At 37.0% G+C, this 27,443-nt stretch overlaps 1 protein-coding gene across 1 annotated transcript in view; it reads left to right on the top strand.

Annotated features, from left to right (window-relative positions):
• prkdc (protein kinase, DNA-activated, catalytic subunit) overlaps positions 1–27,443 on the top strand; it is a 280,348-nt gene that overhangs the window by 89,647 nt on the left and 163,258 nt on the right. Inside the window, exons 27-37 of the mRNA XM_051928733.1 lie at positions 2,387–2,613; positions 2,828–2,922; positions 3,024–3,123; positions 3,533–3,666; positions 9,054–9,305; positions 9,453–9,679; positions 12,682–12,890; positions 15,088–15,220; positions 21,635–21,793; positions 21,897–22,100; positions 25,091–25,276. Coding sequence (XP_051784693.1) covers positions 2,387–2,613; positions 2,828–2,922; positions 3,024–3,123; positions 3,533–3,666; positions 9,054–9,305; positions 9,453–9,679; positions 12,682–12,890; positions 15,088–15,220; positions 21,635–21,793; positions 21,897–22,100; positions 25,091–25,276 — 1,926 coding nt within the window. The remainder of the gene's footprint in view (positions 1–2,386; positions 2,614–2,827; positions 2,923–3,023; positions 3,124–3,532; positions 3,667–9,053; positions 9,306–9,452; positions 9,680–12,681; positions 12,891–15,087; positions 15,221–21,634; positions 21,794–21,896; positions 22,101–25,090; positions 25,277–27,443) is intronic.

Raw genomic sequence — 27,443 nt, 5'->3', positions numbered from 1 at the left:
GGATATTTAAACAGTTAGGCTAGGAATTGAATGTAATGTCTTGTGACACATTAAAATTGCAAAACGTTTAAATTCAGCTCTCAGGTATTAAATGTGCTGTATTTTATTTTATTCTTAGAACCAAACAGTTTTTTAGATTAGATTAGAAATAGATAAACTTTATTAATCCCATGGGGAAATTTAGATACATACAGCAGCAGAAACATAAATACAGATTTAAAGGACCAATAAAACAGACAATCAATAAATCAATTGATAAACTGCAAAATGAACTTAACAAGCATCGGGAGGAAGAATTGAATTGCCTGATAGCAGTGGTCAGAAAAGACCCCCCACACTGTGGTGGAATAGGGCTGTGGCTAAAAGTGCTCCAAGAGATTGCCTCCTGGAAGGGACTTTTCATGATAGCATGCAATTTTGCCAACATCCTCTTTTCCACAACAGCTTCCAGTGCGTCCAGGGTTCACTCTGTGATGAAGCAGGCTTTCATAATAGGCTTTGTTCAGGCATTGTGCTTCTTTTGAGCTCATGATGCTTCCCCAGGAGGTGGCAGTGTAGAGCAACACATTGGCTACTATGTAGTGATAGAACATTTCCAGTAGCTTCCTGCTGACACTGCTCTGCCCATTCTTATACAGCTGCACTGTGTCATTGGATAATCCAGTATGTTGTTTATGTGAAACTCCAGGTATTTGTAGCTCTACACCACTTTCACGTCCACCCCTGAATGGTAACTGGTCCCAGAGCTCCACCAGCTCTTTTGTCTTACTCCTATTAAATTTCAGGTTGTTGTCCCTGTACAACAAGACAAAGTCCTCCACAACCTTCATATACAGTAATCCCTCCTCCATCGCGGGGGTTGCGTTCCAGAGCCACCCGCGAAATAAGAAAATCCGCGAAGTAGAAACCATATGTTTATATGGTGATTTTTATATTGTCATGCTTGGGTCACAGATTTGCGCAGAAACACAGGAGGTTGTAGTGAGACAGGAACGTTATTCAAACACTGCAAACAAACATTTGTCTCTTTTTCAAAAGTTTAAACTGTGCTCCATGACAAGACAGAGATGACAGTTCTGTCTCACAATTAAAAGAATGCAAACATATTTTCCTCTTCAAAAGGAGTGTGCGTCAGGAGCAGAGTCTGTCAGAAAGATAGAGAAAAGCAAACAAATCAATAGGGCTGTTTGCTTTTAAGTATGCGAAGCACCACGGCACAAAGCTGTTGAAGGCGGCAGCTCACACCCCCTCGGTCAGGGGCAGGGAGAGAGAGAGAGAGAGAGACAGAGTTTGTTTTTCAAACAAAAATCAATACGTGCCCTTTGAGTTTTTAAGTATGCAAAGCACCGTGCAGCATGTCCTTCAGGAAGCAGCTGCACACAGAAGGTAGGAACGTCCCTATCGTCTAGGTGTGCGAACAGCCCCCTACGTCAGCGCAAGAGAGAGAGAGAGAGAGAGAGAGAAAGTAAGTTGAATAGCTTCTCAGCCATCTGCCAATAGCGTCCCTTGTATGAAATCAACTGGGCAAACCAACTGAGGAAGCATGTACCAGAAATTAAAAGACCCATTGTCCGCAGAAACCCGCGAAGCAGCGAAAAATCCGCGATATATATTTAAATATGCTTACATATAAAATCCGCGATGGAGTGAAGCCGCGAAAGGCGAAGCGCGATCTAGCGAGGGATCACTGTACTCTAGTTTCTCTCTGTTATTAATGCATCCTATGATGGAAGAGTCATCTGAAACTTTTCATAAATGTCAAGTGCTGGTATTGTGCTGAAAGTCTGTTGTGTATTCGGTAAAGGGAGACAGGACAGTTCTCTGAGCTGTCCCAGCATTACACATCACCATTTCAGACACACAGTCCCTCAGCCTCACAAACTGATGATCGTTGGTCAGGTAGTCCATGATCCAGGAGATTGTGGTAGCATCAAGATTCAAAGCCTTGAGGTTTCTCCCCAGAGGACGAGGCAGAATGGTGTTAAAAGTACTGGAAAAATCAAAGAACATAGTCCTGTCTGTGGTGCTGGCTTTGTCCAAGTGGGAGTAGGCTGTGTAGAGTATGTAGATCAGAGCAGCCTCCACATCTTTGTGTCTGATAGGCAAACTGCAGAAGATCCAGGTATTCTGAAGCCAAGGGTTATATCTGTTTTAGGAAAAGCCTCTCAAAGGTCCTTATGATGTGTTACGGTAGAGAATCTTATCTGAAGTCCTTAGAATCCAGTGGAATGCCTTTTCTTTGCATATTTATCGCAAGCTTTCATGATTAAGACACATTTTTTGAAAATTTTAAATCGTTGGGTTTACTTTATGAAAGAATGTTATACAGTACAGGTAATTGCTTATTGCAAAATAATCTTACTAGTGTTGCTTTGTTCATTAACAGGATGGGTTGGTTCACCCTGTGGAAAGCACCCTGAGAGATTTCTGTGGTCAGTGTGTACAAGAATTTTTAAAGTGGTCAATAAAGCAGACAACTCCAGAGCAGCAGAAGAATAGCCCAGCTAATACCAAATCTCTTTTCAAGAGACTGTATAGTCTAGCACTGCATCCTAATGCTTTCAAGCGGCTTGGGGCAGCCCTAGCTTTTAACAGCATCTATAAACATTTCAGGTAATATTAGAGTTTTTTGCCTGGACCAATGGGTAGAATTCAAGATTCCCTAAAGTATAATTTATGGAGCAATATATTGTTGTCTTTGCTTAGATGTGTAATGTAGATTTAAAAATGAGTAATCATTAAGGACTGCTTGAATTTTAAAAAATTTGTAGCTTCTAAATAAATTTGTTTTATTACTTTAATTTATATAGTGAAACTTTTGTTTCAGAGAAGAAGAAGCCCTTGTTGATCAGTTTGTGTTTGAAGTGTTGGTAATATACATTGAAAGTCTTGCTCTAGCACACACAGATGACAAGTCATTAGGTATGTTTCATAATAGTATTTTTATCTGTTAATATTTTGAAAGATAATTGTGTTTTGGTAGCATTTAGTATTTTTCGTGATTAGTGTGTTTTACGTTTTAGGAACATTGCAACAGTGTAGCGATGCACTTAAACACCTGGAAAGGATAATAAAGTACAAGGCTACATCACTGAATAAAGCATCAAAAAGACGTATTCCAAGGTTTCTTATTTTCAGTAACTATTTCTGTGTTTTTTTTCTGTTTTTATATTTGTATTAGTATGCATTTTTAGTCCTGTAGCCTAGTATAAGGTGTAGGTATGCTTAACATGTACATCAGTGGTAATTATTAATTGCCATGCTTCAACTATAAGTACACATATACATCAGAGGTAGGTAGTAATTAATTGTTGTGCTCCAACTATAAATACACATCCAGTTTAATTTTGAAGTCACCAAAAGCAATTCTATCATTGGTGTAGTTAGGATACAATTATGAAACTTCTGTTTGTGGATATTGAGTGAGGTGGGATTCAGCTGGTTTGGGTCACAAATATATAAGTGAATGCAATTTTATTGCCTGGTCAGTAGATTCTTACTTTTGCACGCTGTTTGGCCCTGTCTTTTTCAGGGGATTTGCACCTGATAAGCCTGTGTGCTTAATGGATGTTGTATTGTGGCTACTGGAACAGTGTGGACGGCCGCAGACTGAGTGCAGACACAGGTGCATGGAATTATTTTATGGATTTGTTCCGTTGTTGCCAGGTAATTACGATTTCTTTTAATAGGAACATTTATGAGTCTGATATTTTTTCGGGCTTCAAAGTGAATCAAGTGGCACCAAAGTTAATCTTGTTATAGATTTGTTTTGTTTTTAGAAGCTGTTCCTGTAACCTACAATATACAACATCTTAGAATTTTTAAATGCTATTAGATTATAAATTATCCTTACACCTTTTGTTCTAATCCGTTTTTTCTGCAAACTGTCATGATCAAGGCAAAAATTTGCAAGAACCAAAATGAGTTATTTGTATTCTAAAGTTAATGGACTGAAATATACTGGTTGCATTAATATTCATACCACACACAATAATTTGCTTGAATCAACTTTTGTGGCAACAGTAGCTTTAGTGGTCATATTTATGAAACGTCTGTACACACAAAAAGAGACCTGAAATGTAAGTATGTAACTTCCCAAATAAAAGTCAGGATTTATAAAAGAAGTCTTGATGGGAAAACATGAGAATATTTACAGATGCATAAGCAACATTTCAGAGAAAGTGAAAAATGATGACACCCCTGGTCACGCAGTGAAAGGCAGCTAAACCAGCCAAATGAAGACTCATTCGTATAATAGTCCATATCACTGTGCTGTTGCTATAAAGTGTGTTGATGAGACAAGCATTCAAAACTGATGAATATGACGTATAGACTGTTTTAATGTACTTTTAAGAGGGCCAGTGCTATATATTTGCACTGAAGAACTTTTTTGGTTTTCCTCACTTTATACTGGCTACTGTTATCAATCACCAGTATTACAAATCAGTGCAATCCCTTGTTGTCAATAATTGCTTCACTCCCAGCTTAGAAAAAGTTATAAATCTCATACCCTACAGCCTGTTCATTGCGTAATGGTTTGACACAACGTGGCTTGCTTGGTGCTGCTTAAAAACTATGCAAATGGTCATATAGGGAATGAGCTTTTAGGGACTGACAGGGTGTTTTTTTGCCCTTGATGATGAAAACCTTTAAGCCAATTCAGGCTTCCAAGAGCCTTCTTTTGGAACTGTGTGTTGAATTGCTGCTGGAATTAGAAAGACAACTCAGTTGTGAAGCACACCATGAGGTTACTCAAATGCAGTCAGCAGTGTCATGGTGCATCAGATGGACACTGTTCTACCAGCCAACAAGGTTTTGCAGTATCGTGATTGCTAGTGCTGTGCTACATAATGTGGCACTGCATAATAATCATCCTCCTTGTGACCTCGTTGATATGGAGCCAAATGACTCGGCTCCCTACCCACCTATTGAGAACTAATACATGTTGCAAAAGTGTGATTATTTAACTCTAAGACACATGTTAAATGGTTTACCTGATTCATCTGCATCTCTCTCTTCTTCCTCATCTGTATAATAATAATAATAATAATAAATAATAAATTTTATTTATATTGCACTTTATATTTTAGCAATCCCAAAGTGCTACAGAGTAAAAATAGAATAATAAAATAAAATAAAAAAAAAAAAACAGAAGAGTCTATAAAATACTTTAACAAAATGACTTTCTAAAAAGATGAGTTTTTAGGTTTCGCTTAAAGGCCTCAGTCGACTGTGGGGCTCTCAGGTAATCAGGGAGGGCATTCCACAGCCTCGGCGCCACCGATGAAAACGCCCTGTCACCCATGCTGCTGAGCTTAGTTCTGGGGACTTGAAGAGTGTTAGTATGTACAGAGCGGAGGGAATGTAAGGAGTTATGAGGGGTAAGGAGTTCCTGTAGATAAAGAGGGGCATGTCCATAAATGCACTGATGGGTAAGAAGGGAGACCTTGTACTCTATTCTGAATGAAACAGGGAGCCAGTGAAGGGTTTTCAGGATTGGGGTGATGTGATCATACTTTCGCACCCTCATCAGGATCCTGGCAGCGCTGTTCTGAATATACTGGAGTCTCTGGATACTCTTGCCAGGAATCCCAATAAGGAGTGCATTACAGTAATCCAGCCTGGAAGAGACAAAGGCATGGACGAGTTTCTCTGCATCTGCCAGGGTGAGTAATGGGCGGAGTTTGGTGATGTTCTTGAGATGGAAAAAAGATGACTTACAGAGATATTTGATGTGGGTGTCAAAAGTAAGTTGGGAGTCCATTCTAACACCCAAATTAGTAACAGATGTGGAAAGAGGAATATTTTGGCCAGAGAAAGTAATACTGGTGATGGTAGAAGAGCGAAGATGATGTGATGTACCAACTAAGATGGCTTCTGTTTTGGATCTGTTCAACTGAAGAAAATTGAGCCTCATCCATGCCTCTATCTCCTCCAGGCAGGTAGACAATGTAGATGTTGGCAGAGGAGCAGTAGAGGAGGTGGGAGTAGTCCTGAGGTAAAGCTGAGTGTCATCGGCATAGCAATGGAACGATAAACCATGTCTGCCAATGACAGTTCCAAGGGGGAGCATGTAGATAGTAAAAAGGATAGGGCCCAGCACAGAGCCCTGTGGAACACCACAGGTGACGTTGTGGGTGTGGGACTTTGCACTGCCAAGGGCGACATGCTCAGTTCTGCCAGTCAGGTATGATGTAAACCAATTTAGAACATCCTGAGAGTCCAATAGTGTATTGCAGGCGGTGAAGAAGGATGTTATGGTCTATTGTGTCAAAAGCAGCTGTCAGGTCAAGGAGGATAAGTAGTGAAGGTGAACCAGTATCTGCCGTCATCAGAAGATCATTGGTGACCCTGACCAGGGCTGTTTCGGTGCTATGGCCAGGGCGAAAACCAGACTGAAACTTTTCAAACAGATTGTTCAGTTTGAGATGATCGTGAAGTTGTGCTGCAACTATTTTTTCCAGAACTTTGGAGAGAAACGGAAGATTGGAGATGGGCCTATAATTGGAGAGAACTTCAGGATCCAAGGTGGATAATGTGGCATAGTGGTATAATGTGGCATAGTGCCTTATAATAAAGCATCTCCGATTACAGACGAAATCAGAAAGTGTAGATGAGCTTTTTTTTCTTCTCCCATTGTAATCTAAGGCTCTTTGTTGTCTTTGTCAACTTCTTCATCATCCTTATTCTCCTCTTCAACTTCATTGAGCAAGGTGTGGCCAGTAGAGCTCACCACATGTTGCCATTCAATATATTTGCAGTTGACGGTGACACCTGTGCTTAGGCAATGAAATAACAGTTCTTTGCATATCTTTCCTATAGAGACAAGAACTTCTGTCTCTCACTCTTACATTTTTTTGCTTTTCGTGTCTGTTTTCTTGTCACCATTGTCTCACCTTGCAGTGAAATTTGTTCATTACATATATACAATGTTGGTTAGCATGCTCCATATACAGTTGTTTCAAGGTGACTACCTGGCAGGGTTTATAAAGGATTAATTGTGTACAAATGTATGTATGCTAGGGTTCATAAGTCAAAATTGTTTTGGTGTGTGAATTTTCCTGTTTTGCCATGTACATTTTCAAGCTCAATCCACACACAAGGTTTTATAAATGAGTCCTCTTGTTTCTTTGGAATAAGTTTCCCCAGTATTGTACATTGATTATGAATGAGTTTTCTGTCATTTTTATTGAAGATATGCTAAAGTTAAGTGATGTTTCTAAGAAAGCCCTCGTGAGCTGACGTTTCTAACTTGGGCTGAAGGTAGTTATTAGAGCCTAGGCTGGGACTTTGGTTGGCCACATAAACATGCATTTTTTTACTCTGATACAGTTAGCGTTTGCTGTGGCCACGTGCCTTGGTACATCTACTTATGTGTGCTTGTGATCATTTTCATAAAGTTTCTTCTGCACTTTATATTTTTATCAAACTGAATCAAGCTTCCTTATAACATTTATTATAAAAGCAAAGGAAAACAAATGCTTACTGTACTTTAAAAAGTTGTACAGTTTTGAGAGATGACAATTTCTCTACTTTGTTTGAGCAGTGTGATAAAGGTAGTATGCTTTGATCACCGCGTAACAGATACTTAAAATGTGAACCAAACCTTTTGATGTCCTGTTGTTCCATGCATGCTAGAATAAGATGTGTAAGTATCATTTGTATTCCAGCAGGTGACAAAAATCCATTATCATCTGCATTTATTATTAACACCAGCATATTTCTTATTGTCATGAACAATTCAGCAGAGGCAGTACATCTTGTTGGAAGGTGATTGCAGCCTACTTAGTGACAAAGTACAATTTTGGGTGGGAATGCCAAATTTAAGGAACCGCCAATGAATACAGTCCATAATATAATTAAATTTTCAGAAATATGCTTAATCTCCTTAGCAAAACCATTTACAAGAGCAGTATTGTTTGTGGATTTGGCATGTACATTTACTGACCAGGATTAAATTGGTCTTATGAGTGTTGTATAGGCTTATTACTGTGCACCTTTAAAAAGACAGTAGAGGTAAAAATTCTTAGATTTATTGTCATTTACTTTAAAATATATGTATTTTCCTAATTACTGGGTTATTTGAACATGTATTGTGCTATCATTTATTGTCTGTCTGTCTGTCTATCTATATCTCTCTCTCTCTCTCTCTCTCTCACTCTCGTGAACCCTTCACTCCCAGTTTAATCTAAAGTAGTCAGAGGTTTTATTTAGAGCATAAGCAGATTGTCATTTTTCTTAGAAGATTGCAGAAACTCATTAGTGGTAATTGAAGCAAAAGCCTTTTACAGTAGTTGGCAGTATTAAAACCTGTTCCATACCAGACCACATTCATCTATCTCTATTTGTTAAAATATTATTGTTCATTTTGCTTTACACAGTTACATTCATTAAATGAGGTCTTAAATAGTATAGTATGTGTGTAGGTACTCTTAACAATAGGCAAGGAATGTTCAGTGTGCCCTGGTCAGTGGCGAGATTACTTGGTCAGAGAAGCTGCAGGTTTTTTTTTTTTTTTTTTTTTTTTTAAGGAATAGTGTGACTTGGATTTCATGGGTATAGATGTGTGTAGGAGAAATGGGCAGAGACTGTGCTTAATGGAGGAACTGGCTGATTGGCTCTTCACATGTGGAGGAGCAGTTGGCACAGCAATCCATCATTAGTGCTACGGCGGATTGGTCAGTTCACCTATTCTTGCAGGAGTATAAAGATCTGAGCTAGGACAGGAAAAGGGCAGATCAAGATGAAGCAGAAGATAGATTGGCAGGAAAACCTAGTGAGAGAAGGAGAGAATGTGCAGAATAGTCAGTTAATCCATTAATGGTTATGACGAATGCTCTTCTGGCAAATGAAAGAGGCCATGAGCACCAGGAGCATCACAAATCCATGCGTCTTTTTTTATTTTAAAAAGATACATATCAATGAAAGCATAATTAATTCAGATGATTTGTATACTCTGTATACTTTCTCTGCCATATTAAGGTAGTCCTGGTAGATCCAATGTAGAAAAAGGCTTCTTTTAAAAGTTCTTTATGTACTTTTTTTAAATAAAGGTAACAAAAACACTTCTCTGTGGCTGGATGATCTCATAAAGAAGCAAGGGGTATCTTTCTTGATTGATTGCTTTGAATGTGGAGGCTCAGTTAAAAGTGGATCTGGGATTTTGTCCAAACGCACCCTTCAAGAAATTCAAGAACCATTCAGCCTGCGCATAACCCTAAGGTGGATGGATATGTTGCTTGCTTCTCTAGACTGCTATAATACCTTCATTGGACTTAGATTTGTCAAGCCTTATGAAATTTTGGGTGAGCACAAGAGCAAATATTATACTTTTTATCTATTTATTTGTTTATTTTTATTATGCAACTGACAAAGCTTTGTTATTTTAGAATTTTAGAGTTCATTTGCATTCTCATTTTCCGTTATGTATTTTTCTTTTAAAAATTTTGTAGGTTCAGATTCAAAGTCAGGGTTTTTGCAAGCTGTCAGATTCTTTCTGAGCAACCTTGCCTTACACGATGTGTCAGCTGCTGAAAAATGCTTCGAGTCTGGGGCTAAGGGTGTACTCTTTAGTCCCAGGGAGCAAGAACATTATAACTTCAAAAAAGGAACCATCATTGTGAGGACAATGGAATTTGTTACTATGGTTCTTGAGAACTGCCAGCCTCAGTTTTGGAAGGTATACTATAGATATATAAACCTGATATTTTGTGTAGATTTGTTCAGTTTTACTTTAACTGAGAATATTCCTTATACTAATCTCATTATACAAATATAAGTGAACACAGCAAATATGTGCACAAAATGTTATTTATTCACATAAATCCAAAACCTCCCAAAAATGGAAAACAATAAAGTCTAATGGAGGTTTTGGATTTATGTGAATAAATAACATTTTGTGCACATATTTGCTGTGCCTCTGTTCACTGGTATAGTGTGTATATGTATGTATGTGTATGTGTATGTATGTGTGCACACACACACAAAGGAAAATATGTCAATACCATAGATCCCGGAATATAAGCCGACCCCCTTCTCCAAGCAAAATTTTCTAAATTTCCTTAAAAGTGTCTTTTCAGGTATATTTATCATGTTTATCGGCGAGAATTTGAGACTGCCGGCATTTTTGATGGAAACCAGGAAGTGATTGCGGAGAAGTTTGGTAAAATGAAAGCTTTGTGTTGAAACTACGCAAATACATCGGCGGGTGGATTCCCGGAGACTCGTTATAAATTTGATTAACTTAAATACGCAATAAATGTTTATGTATATTATATTTTTAAAAACATTATTGGTGAATAAAAATATACCTGGTAATACATAAAAATTTTTTGTTAAAAAAAAAGATGACTACACCTATGAAAAAACGTATGAAATATGACAGCGCATTTAAGTTGAAAGTTGTAAAGTTCGCTAATGAATCAAATAACAGTGCAGCAGCTCGTCACTTTGGCATCAATGAGAAACAAGTACGAGAATGGAAGAAGGCTGAAACATCTTTAAAAGCCATGCCGAGAACTAAATGCGCCAACCGTGGTCGATCCTGTAAATGGCCGAAACTGGAAGAAGAACTGGTCACTTGGGTTAACGAACATCGTGCATCTGGTTACATCGTCACTCGTGACCTGATACATCTGCATGCTTTACAATGGGCTGAGAAGAATAAAGGTGATGCTGTAGACTTCAAGGCGTCGTGATCCTGGTGCACTCGTTTCATGAATCGCCACAGTCTAGTCCTATGAACAAAAATGAAGATGGCTCAACAGCTTCCTCGAGATTTAGATGATAAAATTACTGCCTTTCAGAGCTTCGTCATTAAGCACCGAAAGAAACATGAATACCCGCTCACACAGATCGCAAATATGGACGAAACGCCTATGTTTTTTGATGTTGTTAGTAAGAAGACAGTTAACCAGAAAGGAGAGAAGACTGTGTTCGTCAAGACAACTGGTCATGAAAAACAGCATTTTACTGTTGTGTTATGTTGCCTTACTGATGGGACAAAGTTACCACCAATGGTGATCTTCAAAAGAAAAACGTTACCAAAGAAGGAGAAATTTCCCCGTGGAGTGGTTGTTCATGTTCAAGAGAAAGGGTGGATGGATGAGGATGGCTGTAAAAAGTGGATTAAAGAGGTGTGGAGTCGTCGTCCTGGTGGGATGTTACGTGAACGTGCTCTTCTTGTGTGGGATATGTTTAAGTCACATTTAGCTGACGATGTTAAGTCGAAGTTAAATAAAGTTAACACAGACATAGCAGTTATTTCTGGTGGATTAACTTTCATACTTCAGCCTTTGGATGTGTGCCTGAACAAACCGTTCAAGGACTTAATGCGCAAAAAGCGGAACACTTGGATGCTATCTGGGTTGCAGACATTTACTGCTGCTGGTAACATGCGTGCTGCACCTTTGGCAACTGTGTGCGAGTGGATTGTTGAGGCGTGGGCTGAGATCAAACCGGAGATTGTGATAAAATCATTCAAAAAGTGTTCCATCAGTAATGCCATGGACGGTACGGAGGATGATATGTTATGGGAGGATGATGATGATGTGCCTCTCGCCCAACTTCTCGACGATACCGAGGAGTACAACATGTATGATGATATGATTTGTCCAGAGGACAGGAATGTGTTATTTGGTGGGGAGGAAAGCGATGATGAGGAATTCAATGGAATTTAGTGTGTAGTATTAAATTCATATATATTAGTGTATACGAGTGTTTCAGTGTTTACATAGTGATTGAACCATGACAGTTAGTCAGCGATTGTGTATATACCCGCGGTAATTGTGTCTCAAAGACAATATACAGTAATTGTTATTCAACTGATAATTAGTAAACTAATTGATATGAATTATTAATCATGTATTGTTATGAAGTTATTTGTGAACAGTATTAAATTGCTCTGTGCTATTGTATAATAATTTACCCGGGATCATTGTAAATAAAATTACAATTATATATTAAATATATGGCACTCTGCCCGGGATTGGTTCCTGCCTTGTGCCCTGTGTTAGCTGGGATTGGCTCCAGCGGACCCCCATGACCCTGTGTTCGGATTCAGCGGGTTGGAAAATGGATGGATGGATGGATATTAAATATAAAATCTTATTTTTTTTTTGTTTCATAATGGATAGAACCTTACTATGCCGAACAGTAACTAATTATTCATCAAATCTTACTAATCCTAATCTTTAAATTCAATTACAATACTCATTCATCTTAATTACTGTACGGCAGCGGTAAGAGGATTGGCGATTTCTTCATTCAAGGATTTTTTATAGTGACATTTACAGTCGGTATTTTATTTTAAACTTCCCGATAATTTATTATAAATTTTATTAATAAAATCAACAACTAAAACACTTTTTTGAATAAATTCTTTATTTAATTTAAAGTACCAGCATGCAAAGTTACTTCTTCATGTGAAAGATGGCGCTGTGGTTTCATCATTAATTACTTCCGTATTCATCGGCAAAACCGGCATTGCACTGGAAATCTTGAATCTAAAATGATACTCGTATAAGCCGACCCCCAAACTCCAAGCCAAAAATCTAGGACGAAATTTTCGGCTTATATTCCGGAATCTACAGTATGTCTTTTCAGCCTAGTAATGAATAGTTACTTTAAAATGGTAACATTATCTGATATATTTTTTTTTTGTTTTGTTAACTACTCCTTAAGGTACTAGAGAACCATATTTTGAACCTAGATTTCTTTAAGTTGACTGCAGTGGCTGTTTGCATCCCTTCAAACATTGGATTCAATATGGCAGATGTGGAAGTAATGAAGAATCTTCCGGATGTATGTGTGCGCCTCATGAAAGCCTTGAAAAATTCAGTTTATAAGGACAAATTGGAAGCTTGCATTAAAGAAATGATCACTGCTTACAGGTGCAGATTTTGTGTCTATTACTGTATATTTCATTTACTGCAGAAATACATAACAGAATGGGAGTTTTATTTTGTTTTGGTTAGAACTTCCAGGCTGTGTTTTGCAGTGATTTCTGCTTAGTGACATCCAGTTGTTGGTTTTCCACCAATATAAAAAACAGCTTATTTATATATAGAGTTGCCTGAACTTGACCCTTGTTTGCAGAATGAATATTTCATAACTTTATTATAATAGTTTATCTCTTAATGTTCACATTGCAATTTTGTTTTTTAACATTGAAATTTTTATTTAGGATAACTATGGTGAACAATTTCCTATCTGTTTGTGTTGTGAGAGTTTTTGTCCAAATATGATTCTGCTTTTGAGCGAAAATTCAATCTAAAACACTTAAATGCTACAGAATAGTTGGCAATGGAAAATTTGCTTCCATTTCAAATTTTAACTCTTTGTTCTGATTTCCATATAAACTAAAATATATGGTTGAAAATCAACTTTTTTCCACAGATTGCTTTAAGCTTGCAGACAAAAACACTGGGGAAATGATGATGAATCCTGAGTGGGAACAGCCTAGTTTACTGCCTTGTGCATTGTCAGAAAACAATGACATGAATAACCAGGACATTTCAAATTTCATTAAGACAGCAAAATTTTACCAAGCAAAAATCAGGAAAGCTGTTGTCATAATACATTAATTCCTTTAAAAGATGTAATCTTGCAGATACAAAATGAGAAAATAACATACTTATTTAAAATAAAAGTTCAATTTAAAACAATTAGTAGTTGGAGCAAAATACTGCAGCCTTTCAGAACCTGTTATAAATAGATTTAATTAAAATACCAAAAACAACCATCTTAGTTATAAATTGTAGTGTTAGAAAGATTTGCAAGGGTTTCAGTATTTTATAATTTGTGTAATAGCATGTTGACTCATAAAGGAAAAATTTGTTTCTGATTATTGACATTGTGTTTGGTTATAATAATAGCAAGTACATTTTAAGGTTTTTATGGTGTTATTTAAGTCCTGCTGTATTCAGGAATTATATGAGAAATCCATATGTTAGTCACCTTTACCATTTAAAAGATACACTTCATAGTAACGAAAAATACAACAGCATGGTAAATTGTTACTTAATTCAAATGTCTCACAGAGTAACATGGCACAAACTTTCAAATGTCTTAGTATAGATTTGTAATATACATCATTTGGCTACAATACTATTTTAAAATAGTTTGTGAAAGAAACACTTTTCAATTTCAAGTTTTTAAAAATATTTTGAATATGTCAATACACATAGGAAAAGTACAGTCTTTTACAGGTAATAACTTGGTTAAGGCTGAGAACAGCAGCTAATGCCTGTTTCCGTTTCTCTGGGTACAATTTATTAATGAGTCCTGGATGAGGCGCCAATCTGTTACAGGACTCACATACACATGCTTGCATTCATTCATACAGAATAAGAGAATATAAAAGGACAATTCACTGGACTGTGTGATCAATTAAAAGAAGAATGAGGCACTGTTACATTTTTTGAAATAAAAAAACATGTAGACATGAGAGTCGGTACAGTGGCTATAAAATGTACTCATAATGCTTGTTTCATTTTATATTTATTATGTCACAGCATTAAATAGATTCTGCATTAAAATATTTTTTCCGACAAATAAAACCATCATATCAAAAATGAAAATAAAATGTTTACATATATTTAGAAAAATATCTAAAATTCTGCTCAAGTAATTTGTGTCTGACTACAAAATTAAGGAACTTAACATAATACGAAACTATACATACTGTGTTAAATGAACTTCATTCTGGCTAAATCATTTAATTAAATACTTGAATGTTACCTGTGTTAATATGTTAACTATGAAATAATAGAAAATACTAAGTATTGCACTTTTGGTCAAAAGCAAAGTAATTTATAACTACAATCTAAAGATACAGTATTATATTTTATTTCTAATTTTAACAGAGAGTTCATTCCTTCATTCCAGACTAGAGTTAATTTCCAGCTTCTACACTGAAGACCAAGTCATGACAAAAAAATACATATATGAAAATGTATGAAGGGCTCCTGTTGTTTTAATATCTTTTAAACTGATGCTTTACAGTACACTGTAAGTCCGACATTAGTGGTATTTTACAAATCCATTGTAACACTAAAACTGTTTCTGCTCTTCTTTTACAAACAATAGTGTCCAAGAGCTTTGTGAAGTGGACTTTTACAAGACAGACTCTTGGTCAGATCAGGCCCGGTTGATGCTTGTCCTGTCTGCTTGCAAACAACTGCACAGAGCCGAGCTGCTTAATTCAACTTTGCAAAGTCAGGTTAGAGTTCTAAATGCATCTTAACATTGCATACATAATTTTATTCTACTGATTGGTGATAGAAATGGAAAGAATTGAATATCAGTAGTACTTCTGAAAATGTGTATATGCTATTATTTCCTTCTAAAATAATAATCAATATCATGGAAAGCAGATAATGTAATTGTACATCCTATTACTCATTTTTGGAATTACTTTATAATATTTGTATGTGGGATAGAACCAATTATTGATAAATTCCTCTCCGTAATCCCTGTCAGTTCCTTCATTTTTATATTAGGGGAGTTAATATAGTTTTAGGTGATATCTCATTCATATTGTAAGGCTGTTCTCTAGTAGCAAGTGGTTTCAGTATATGGTGGAGAGTGTGATGCTCGGGTTGCCCACAGCTGGCACACTCACCCTGTACTCAGACATCAATAGTTATAAACCGAGATGGACCAGCAGCAAGTGTGGAGACAGAAAAGGTTTAAGGTGCAAGAAGTTCAAAGTGTTGATGAAAATTAAAACAAGGATTAAAGTATAAATGTCCATGGAAAAGCCAATACATTAAAAGTTCTTCCTTTAAAACATGAGAACCTCCTAAAACCAGATTGTTACAGTGAGAGAGTGTTTTTTTTTTATCAAAATGCACTGATTTTGTAAGAAGAAGAAAAAAAAGCCACAGTGAAACTAAAGATCCTGCAGTTCCCTTGGAGACATCTTTGGGATTCTGACCCAGAGCATCACACATAGTTTAGGCCCCTCCTGGGAGATCAGGTGAAATCGTTAGTCAACTTGGCCCCAGCCACTGTTGCTGTTAAGCTCAACACACAGCAGCAGCTTCAACTGGCTTCTCTCACAGTTGGACCCTTTACTTTAACTTTCATAAAGCCACCGTTGCCCAGGCCCTGCACATAGCAGCAGCTCCTCTCGGCTCCACACACAGTTCTGCCCTTCAAGCCCAGCCCACAGCAGCAGTTTCAACCAGCTTCACACAGTTATACTGATTTTGCTTCCCACTGTATTGTTCCTTATTATTGACAGCCTAATCTTGCCTTCAATACACATTAAAGTTAATCAGTAGATTTGGACTTGTGCTCTCTCTCTCACTTCTTTACAAGACCCTACCAAGCCCACTTCTTGCCTTGCTTGCGCTCTCTCTCTCACTTGTTCTCTTTGTTTCTGATTTTCTTGCTCTGTATAGCCTCCTGCACTTTTTAAATCACATGCCGGTAGCCTCAGCTGATGCCATAAACTCTCCCTACCACTAAATGGCAAACACCTCATTAAGACAAGTGCATGTCCCTAAAGGCACAAATAAAAACTCAAATAAATGAAATACACTAAAAACACTCCACGACTGACAGCCCCACAGTAAACTTCCCAATAATAGAGAACCACACTAATGAAAGCATAGGTTCCTTTGTGCATATGAAAAAGAAAGTACACCCCATGAAATGCTTTTTAATTTTTAACATATATGGACATACCAAGATTTGATCATGATTTAAACAGTATCTTAAGATAAAGGTGATGTAATTGGACTTGTCAATAATTTATTCAACAAAATATGAGCAAATACACCATTTATGTATGTGGAAGAAATATGTACTCCCTTGGCTGTAGTAGCTGGTGTTGCCCCTTGTGGCAGAAACAACCTCAATTAGGCCTTTCCTATAACTGTCTACCAGTCTTTGACCATGACTGTGAGAAAGTTTTTTCTACTCTTCCATGCAGAATACTTCCAGCTGTGCAATTTTTGAGGGGCATGTTGCATGACCTACCTGTTTAAAATCTGCCCACATCATCTCAATGGGATTCAGATCCAGGTATTGGCCATTCTAGATCCCTCCATTTTTTTATTTTCTACCATTCCTTGATAGATAGATAGATAGATAGATAGATAGGTACTTTATTAATCCCAATGGGAAATTCACATTCTCCAGCAGCAGCATACTGATACAATAAACAATATTAAATTAAAGATTGATAATAATGCAGGTAAAAAACACACAATAACTTTGTATAATGTTAAATGTTAACGTTTACCCCCCCGGGTGGAATTGAAGAGTCTCATAGTTTGGGGGAGGAACGATCTCCTCAATCTGTCAGTAGAGCAGGACAGTGACAGCAGTCTGTCGCTGAAGCTGCTCTTCTGTCTGGAGATGATACTATTTAGTGGATGCAGTGGATTCTCCATAATTGATAGGAGCCTGCTGCGCGCCCGTCGCTCTGCCACAGATGTTAAACTGTCCAGCTCCATGCTAACAATAGAGCCTGCCTTCCTCACCAGTTTATCCAGGCGTGAGGCGTCTTTCTTCTTAATGCTGCCTCCCCAGCACACCACCGTGTAGAAGAGGGTGCTCGCCACAACCGTCTGATAGAACATCTGCAGCATCTTATTGCAGATGTTGAAGGACGCCAGTCTTCTAAGGAAGTATAACTGGCTCTGTCCTTTCTTACACAGAGCATCAGTATTGGCAGTCCAGTCTAATTTATCATCGAGCTGCACTCCCAGATATTTATAGGTCTGCACCATCTGCACACAGTCACCTTTGATGATCACGGGGTCCGGGCCTCCTAAAATCCACCACCAGCTCCTTGGTTTTGCTGGTGTTCAGTTGTAGGTGGTTTGAGTCGCACCATTTAACAAAGATAGATTTACTGGTATGTTTAGGGTCATTGCCATTTTGCAATGTTCACTTTCAAGTGAGCTTACATTATCCTCAAGGATCTTCTGGTACAACGAAGAATTCATAGTGGATTCTATGATGGTGAGATACCAAGGTGCTGATGCAGCAAAGCCCCAAACTACTATACAACATCTCCATCACCATGCTTTGCAGTTGATATGAGATAAACTTTAGACTTGCCCTAATGTTCTTTCTGCACAGCAAAGGTTTCCCCATGGCACACCTTCTATGTAGATTTAGTTTGTGGTGCCTTTTCTAATGGTTGGCATCAACAGAGGCAAGAGCTTCCTGTAGGTCCCATAATGAAATTCTGGTGTTCTTTGAGACTTTTTAGCATTTTCTGTTCTGCTCTCAGGCTGAACTAGCTGTGACAACCTGTTCAAGTTGGCAGTTGTTTGCAGTTTTCTCCACTTGTAGATGATCTTCCCGACAGTGAGTGGTTGATTTCCAATTGTTTGGAGATCTGTTTTAAATCACTTCCCAGACTCCTAGGAGTCTATAACCTTTTTTGTGAAGGCTTCAGAGTTCTCTTTTGATCTAGGTATGGTGAAAATATGCATTTTAACAACAAAGACCAAAGTAAACAAAATGATTTAAGTTCAAGATCCTCTCTAATCATGTTCTAATCATTTGCACCTGACCTGGTGCCTCTTATTCTAGTTTTAGGTATTTGAGGTAGAGATAAATGTAGAGGTGTACTTACTCTTTCCTAATGCAAAATTTGCATTTATGTTTTTTAATTGTGTAATGGACTTCAACATGTAAATATGACATGATGTGTGTTATGTCACCTTCATATATAGATATTGTTTATATGAAGATTGAATCTTGATTAAGTTTACATGTGTTAAAAAAGAAGAAATATTTAATGTGTTATGCTTACTTTCACATGACTGTATGCTGGTTGACCCCCTCTTGCATGGTATTCTTAGAGGAGTCCAAGTAGGTTTCACTAGATTCTTAGAGGTTATATGATGTAGTAGGACCCAAAAATACCTGACTCTAAAATCAGACAGAGAGAGATAGAAAGTGGGAAAGTAATGCAGTTCTGCCAGTATGCCCAGAACAAGGTTGGTCAACACAAGTCTCTCTTAGTTAGGTAAGATAATAATAATTGTTCATTATATTTATATAGCGCTTTTCTCAGTACTCAAAGCGCTGTCCACACAGGGAGGAACCGGGAAGCGAACCCACAATCTTCAATAGTCTCCTTACTGCAATGCAGCAGCACTACCACTGCGCCACCTGTGAGGACAATGGGGTGAGATTCCCTTTTTAAGGGGTGGTGCCATAGAGGTCAGCATTTTACCACTCATTCTCTACGGGAAGCACATATTCCTGACCTAAAAGAGTGGCACCTATATTGGAATGGATAGCTGGCAAGTGGTTTTAATAGTTACACAGGGGTCTATACTCAGTGCTTCAGGAACACCAAGAGTCAATAGAATATTCAAACCTGGTATTGTATTATCCAAAGATGGACTGGACCTGAACCAGGAAATGATTACAGAGACTGGATTATTTTTGCATCATATAAGAGTGAAAGGTCTCTTCGGTACAGACAACTAATTCTTTTAAGTCACATACTAGGAGGAGATTTGTGAAACTCCTGTAACAGATCATTTGTGTGAGCAATTCATTTAGGCGTAGACAGAGGCTTACTGGCAAGAAGATAAGACCAGGGTCATAAGAACAAAACAAGTAGAGATTAAATATAAAATGGGAGAATGCTTTTGTTGGTACTTTGCGGTTGAACAGGTAATTGCGGCAGAACAGCAGAGAAACAGATGTGTGAGCTTGTTCTGTAGGGCCCAGACTTGAATTGTTTTTTTTTTTTAAATTTAGGTGCTTTGTGTTCTCTCCCTGTTAATCTCTTATTTTTCTTTTTTACTTTTAGGGTAAATTGAATTGAATTATTTGGTTGACTTTGCATTATTTTCGAAGTGAGGGGGAGACAGGTTTTAAAAAATCTTTCTTCCTAAATGTATGCACACTTTCTTGAGAAATTTTGCATTATTTTTAGCCATAAACCAAAACCTCAGAAAGCTCATCTTAAATGATATGATAATTTTAAAACATTTTCATTTTTGTTTTTAAGGAAGTTGTGCTTCACAATAAGACTAACAAGACACCAGCTGAACAGGTGTTGCATCTTAACTATGTGTAATCAGTATTCAGCATTTTAAACACTTCGTTTTAATCTTCCTGAATGCAAACGTGAAACACTGTACAATTAAATCTAGTAAACAGAAAAAAAATATGGTAAATTTCATAATACTTCACATATAAAGAAAACATGTACAGTGATCCCCCGCCATATCGCGGTTCAGCTATCGCGCCCCCGGTATATCGTGGAAAAATTCAATAAGTACATCCTGCCTGTAGTGTACTTTGCAGCCAATTCATAACAAAGCATACGGCTTTCAGCAGTTACTACGTGTGCTAGACAAAAGTTTGTTAGAACAATACGTATTATAATTTATAATAACTATGACATAACTGTAAATATTGACTAAAATGCAGTAAAAAGTCAATATGTATATGAAATAATGAACATTTAAGCAATACAGTACAGTAAATCATTAAATATACGTAAATTATACACTATGGTAGACAAAGAGTTTCGCGTTACAGTACCCAGATGATTTCTTACAAGGCCTGTTATTGGCTGAAAGAGGAGACTCAACCAATCAGAGTGGGATTTTCATTCTCTTGCGCTCTGATTGGCTGCTGCTAACGTGGTGTAATCTCGCAAGAACAGAGAGCGTGAGTCCCCGACGCATCTCGGTTCTCTGCGTATCACGTACCTTGCTTTTGGTCCGATTGTTGTGAGCAAACTTTTTGTGAACTTTTCGTTTTATTTTAAGCCCTATGATGGCTCCCAAGCGTCCTGCATCTTCTAAGCCTTCTGGTAGTAATGAGCCTAAGCGCCAGAGGAAGACCTTGACCATTCAGAAGAAGGTAAAACTCCTGGATATGCTTCGGAAAGGAAAGTGTTACGCGAACGTCACTCGCCATTACAAGTTTACATGTGTTTAAAGCATGTGAGAGGGGCATTTTAAGGCTTAAACTATAAAAAAATGTTTATTTATATGGTCTTTCTATATCGTGGATTTTCACCTATCGCTGATGGGTCTGGAATGTAACTTCCGCGACAGGCAGGGGATCACTGTAACTCTAAAGAAAACATTAAACTCATGAACATTGGCCTTAAATGGTTCAGTGGATGGATACAGGAATAGTAGAAAAAGACAGAAAATGGTAAATGAGTGACACAATCCTGTCTCTGACATCAGTCATTTTTAGTGATGCTTTACAAGTATAAAATAAGAAATAATTAGTAAAACACCATAAAAAGATGAGAACATACATTATAAATTACGATACTGTAATGTGGTTCCAGAGTGGACAGATTGTCATCGGTAAGTGCACAACCTGTATTGTGCTGGGAAGGCTAAAATAATATAAGAACAGTCACTCAGAATAACTGAGCTCTTTGCATGACAGTGTGATTAAACAAAAAGCCTAGGGGTTAATAGATGTAGTAATGTGTACATAGTGAGAAAATGTGAGTGGGTCCCTGGGTTAATGCATAGTTTGATTAAATATGTCCATTTTTATTTGTTCTGCTTTTTTGCCAAATTATATTGTAAAGTGTCATTGTCTTTGACCTGATGCATACTAAGTTGATTATTGATCATGGGAACTGAGGAAACTGAGATTTTCAACTTTATCTTAGGCTTCTAGGTTTGGTTCACCATTAGGTTCTAGGCTTCTTTCTGTGGTGTACAAAGGTATAGCTCCAGGCGGTGAAAGAAAATCTCTTCCATCCCTTGATGTAAGTAGTAGGAGGCTGGCAGATGGACTACTTCAGCTGGCATTTTCACTTGGTGATCAGGTAAGTATATTTAGCTCCACTCCTTGGCTCGCTTGCTTCTCAATATACAGTATGTGCACACTAATGTTTTTGACCTTAATTTTTTTGTTTATATAATTAATAGACTGAACCACTGGTAGATTTGTTGCTGAACACAGTAACACTGTCTGTACCACTCTCTGGACATGCTAGCAAAAACTTCATTTCGTTCTCTCATGGGGAATATTTTTATAACCTGTTTCAAGACACCATCAACTATGAGCTGCTAAAGAATCAGGACATTAGTGTGACTATCCTGATGAAGTCTGCATCAGAAAATCCTAAAATGGTAAGTGTTTTATTCATTCTCATAACTACACTCATAATTTTATACAGCAAACATTTTATTTTGTAACAGAACATGTAATTTCAATTGCATAATATTTTATTAAAGTGAAATGTTCACAACTTACCTCCATGTTAAAACAAGTTAGCTTGGCAAAGAAATGTATGTATTATGCCAACAGCTGGATATTGCAATGTGGTAAGGTGTTATGATATTTAATATTACTGCTGGAGTGAACAATCGCTTTGTTTAGTATTTCGGTTAGTGATGTCACTACTTAGGGTATGTGGGGATACTGTAGGAAGTAATTAAGTCAAGAGACATAAAACTAGCAGAAAACCCTTAGAATGTACACGTATAGGACCTTCATTTCTCACAACTTTAGTTTAGAAGTTTCCCACCAGATGTATTACCACAATGGTTCATTGTTGAATCAACATTTTATAAGTAATTTAACTAGAAAAATAACTGCATAACATGGTGGGAGTTTTTTATAAAGACCTAGGAGTGAAAAACAAAGAATGTGTTTTGTAGTGTACACTTGTATAATGGAGTCAGAAACTTGGCAAAATAGGCGGTGAAGCTTCCAGAAATTTCTGTCAGACCTTAACTGGCCAGCCCAGAAGAGACTCAACTCAGACCAGCATGCCTCTGAAAATTACCTTCAATCTGACTAGGCCCAAAGTGGGGAAAACTGACTTAGCAGTTTAAAATATAGCAAAGCCCCAAAGACAAAGGAGATGACTGTTCACAAAAGGGTAAACATTTATTAACAAAAACAGAACATAAAACAGAAATGCTCAGCAGTGCAAAAAGGCAAAATGATTTGCCTAAAAATGTCATCCATAGCAAACAAGTCCCAGTATGTGATTAATAATAATAATGATACATTTAGTAATAGTAACACAGAAAAAGATAAATATAACAAATCCAGCAGGAAAAATAGCAATACTATAAGTTTCCCTTGCAATCAAAATGAACCACTAACCTGAGCTCTCGCTCTGGCCTCCCGATAAAGGCAGAGGAAGGACACTAAAGTGGTGATGTAAGGGTGGCCCCGCCTCCTGCGGCTCCACTCATATAAACACATGGAATGGAGGCATGTTTAAAAGGAGGCACATTTAAAAGAGAGAGAATAACTACCGAAATAACTGAAAGTGCATGAAGATATGAATACCTATAAGAATACCTACACTGTACATATTATGTATTCACTGGAGTTTACATGCTTTAGCGTTATTTTTTTAATTGTCATTTATCTCTTTGGAAAATGTTTCATTAAAATAATAAATAGGGTGCTATACCCCCAGTCAAGCATGTTTTAATATGAGCAGCTGATATTTCCATTTATAATGACTAAGAGTGTTATGGATTGTTTCATAGTACAAAATTTAAAACCGTTTGTTGTTACAGACAAATTAGTGAATATTATACAATGAAAGAGAGACTACCATCTGTTATTGGCTTACCCAGTTTATTCTCTCAGCATTTCCTATTTAATTTATCTCCTTATTGCGGTATATGCAGTAAAAGTCCTGTAACCATCAATTCTTGATATAATTTTTCCAGTTTTATTTACTTTGTCATATTGGTATGGCGAGAAAAGGATACAGATTCTGTTGTTTATTTATTATGCAAGTACAGAATCACAGATAAAACTGTTGTGATGGACGGCCGGGACGTCCCTCAACAAAGAAAAGGAGGAAAAGCAGCCTTTTCAGGGCACTGCATCTCCCAGGACGCTAGATGGCAGCTCTCCTGGACGGAAATGGTTCCCCGGATTCCCTCAGGGCAACATGGGACATGGAGTCAGTTTCTTCAGCCCTGTTGGATGCCGTGGGTGCCGCCAGGGGGAGCTCACCAAGAACCTGGGGACTATTATTGTTACAATAACCCGGAAGTACTTCGGAGTCATGGGGACGGAAGCCCGCAGTACTTCCGTGATACTTGAGGAGAATGATGTGCAATTTGACCCGGAAGAAGAGGAGTAACATTTCCGGGTCATGGAATATATAAAGGACTGTTGGAGACTCAGCATATCGAGGTGGAGTTGGGTGGTAGAGTGACGGAGCTGCTGGGTGGAGAGGAGGATTATTGTTATTGTTATTAATTATTGTTTATTGTATTATTGGAGAATTGTGGAGTGTGCGGTGCTTTGGGCACTTTATTGAAGAAAAAAAATATTAAAGAATCTTCTTGGTGCTTTTAATGTGTGTCCTGGACATCTGTCTGGTGGGTTCAACGGGGCAACAGCAACCCCTAGCGTCCGCACTGTATATATATGTAATAATCTAAAAATGTATTTGATATGCTGAGATAAACTTATTTTATAAATGAACTTGTGCATCAAAAGAACTCGTAGGCTATGTGATTAATTATAAATAAATATGTATGTATGTTTATAAATAAATAAACAAAGCTATTCAGTCTAAAATTTAATAATGCTGATATTTTTAAATAATTATATAAAGAAGTCCTTTTTGAAAGTGACTACATTTGTAACTAGCCTGCCATCTAGAAAGTTCTGGCACTGTTTAAATCTCAAAACTTTTATGCAATTGCTTCATTTTTATTAGCAAGGAATTTTTGAAAGTATAGACAGTATTAGCTCAGACAACTAACATTTTTTATGGATTCATCTTGAAAGTTAAAACATATTTCCCCAAAACTGGCACACCAGTTATCAGGGGAAAATACATCTTCCTTATGTTTTTGCCCATGCTCTTGGGTGGAGGTTGAATTCTGCTTTGTTTTTATAATTTTCTGATATTTGTTTTTCTTTTCTTCTTTTTTCAAGTTTGACTATGAAGTTATTTGTTATATAAACTCAACTTGATTGTATGCAATGTTATTTTTTTTCCAAAAAAAACTGGCACACCAAAACAAAATTTAAGTGCAAAGATACCTCCAAAATTAAGAGATATTAAGTAATCTGTGCATGCAACTATATTTAGCAAGGTTGACAGTCCTCACCCTAGTTTTTGTCCCCTTAGGTTAGCATGATTCTGAATGGGATGCTGGACCAGAGCTTTCGGGACCGCTCAGTGAGAAAAACAGAGGGACTGCGGCTTGTACAAGAAGTGCTAACTAATTGGGATAACTTCAAGCCTTGGTGGGCAAGCAGTACAGCCTCAGAAAACAAGATGTCTGTTCTAATTTTACTCTCTAAAGTCTTACAGGTACTTGTATTATTTTTTTAATTTCAATATGTAGGCTCATTTCCTTTATTTTTTTTTTCCACAAGATCGCCAAATAGATGTGATTTCTGCAAATAGTAGCAACTCAAAATACCATTTTGACTGTGTGGGTTTTTTCATACTTCCACAACAAATGTTCTACTTTTTTGATTTGTCTGCATCCTTCTTCACAACTTCTGCTTTTTTTTCCCCAGTTCCTCTTTTCATATTTTGTGATGTTAGTTGACAGAGAGAGATTCATTTCATATTTGCCATGCCAAACGATTGCTTATTAAACCTATATTATTTGCTGTTTTCCATATGTCACTTCATTTTTCCTAGCCTCTTCCTCTTTTATTTCTTTATATATAATAACTTGATGTTGTCTTGCTTCTAAACATTTATTTATCATCTTGCTTTCCTTTTTAGCAACCACATAAATTATGTCAATACATAATGATCCAGTGGGTGTAGAAAGTATTCAATCCAACAGCTACTACACACATCTAAATTGTTTTTTTTTTTGTACAGTTAGTAAAGGCATACTTTACATTTTATGGGGCTGTAATCACTCTTATAGGGAAAGTAAAATAAATAAATAAAAATATGAAACTTAAATGTTCCACTTTGAAAAGCATTCAGCACTTTGTTTTTAGATATTTAATATTTGATAGCTGCCTGTTTTATGTGGTTGGGCCTTATATTGGCTTACACCCTATAAAAAGGGTCTAGATATTGTAGGTTATTTGAGAAGCACTGGCATACATTGGTCTTAAGTTCCGACTGTAGGTTTTGTATGGGATTTAATTCAGGAATTTGATTGAAAGAAGTTTTACTTTTTTCTTTTTAAGCCATTTAGGTGTTGCTTTGTCTTTGTGTTTGCAGTTTTTGTCTTGTTGAAATATAAATAACTGTCCCTGTTTCAAATCTTTTGTAGACAATGCAAGATCTTGCTCCATTATCTGTCTGTTTTTCTCAGTACATTTCATTCTCTGTTTTCCGCAATCTTACTAATCCTGCTGATTCACATAATCTCCACAAATATATACTGCCCATACCATACTTTAGTATGGGGATGGTGATTCATACATGCTGATGTATGCTGTTTTTTCATTACACACAGGGCCTTGCTGTTAAGGCCATTTTTTTAAAAACAAATGAAAGGCAGAACTTCATTTGAACTTTTTTGAAAATGCGGCTTCCTCCTCCCCAGTCTTCTATAATACTCAGACTGGTGGAATTCTGGTGTAATTGTAAAATGTCTTACTGTTCCTCTCATATTATTTGTGACACACGGCATGTCCTTAAGAGTTGTTTTTGGCCACTGGTCTACTTCTCTGACTAATTTTCATCTTGTTTGGCTGCTAAATTTTGAAGTGCAAACATTTCTTTAAGATTCTGGATATTTGATTTAGTACTGCTTCTATAGGCCCTCAGAGTCTTTTAACTTCCTTACCTAATGTATGCTGTCTTTGGCAAGGTCTTTTGTCTTTCTACTGCTTTGTATATAGTGTCCATCGGAGTGACCACAGTCATGTGGTTTAAACTTACATTAACAGACTTTTCAAGTACTACTGGATGATGCTGTGCTTTTCAATAATGGTAAATGCTGAAGGAGAGAGATGGATTTTAAAGTTAATGTACTGTATTTTAAATTATTTTTGCTTTATATTAAAAATGATGTCACATGAAATATAGTTTTGTTAACCGTAATATCTAATTTAAATACAGTATGTCATAAATTTTCTGTTGTAAGACATCAAATTGTTTTGGTAGTCTAGGAGGACTGAATAATGTCCACACCCACTGTATTTTCCACCATATTTGCTTTTCCATATTCAGTCACTCTGCTTGATTTTGTCACATTTGGATCCACAGTAACATTTTCAAAATTATTATTTTGTTTATGTGAAAAATGAACAGCCACATTGAAAACTATTTTGCCTGTGGGTAAAATAAAGGATATTTGGTTGTTTTATTTTAAATTGTGATAAACAAGAAACATTTTGTTAACATTTATACATTTACACAGCAGTCATACCACATGCACTTCAGAAGAGGTTATCCACCTGAAGCTAAGCATGTTTAGGCCTGGCCTGAATTTAGATGGGAGACCATCTGGGAATAGCTTGGGTTGTTGCTGGAAGAGGTGTTGTGGAGGCCAGTAGGG

Source organism: Erpetoichthys calabaricus, chromosome 6 (assembly GCF_900747795.2).
Source record: "Erpetoichthys calabaricus chromosome 6, fErpCal1.3, whole genome shotgun sequence".
NCBI classification, from domain to species: Eukaryota; Metazoa; Chordata; class Cladistia; order Polypteriformes; family Polypteridae; genus Erpetoichthys; species Erpetoichthys calabaricus.
The sequence above is the reverse complement of the archived record's forward strand: the minus strand, read 5'-3'. Positions and strand labels throughout refer to the sequence as shown.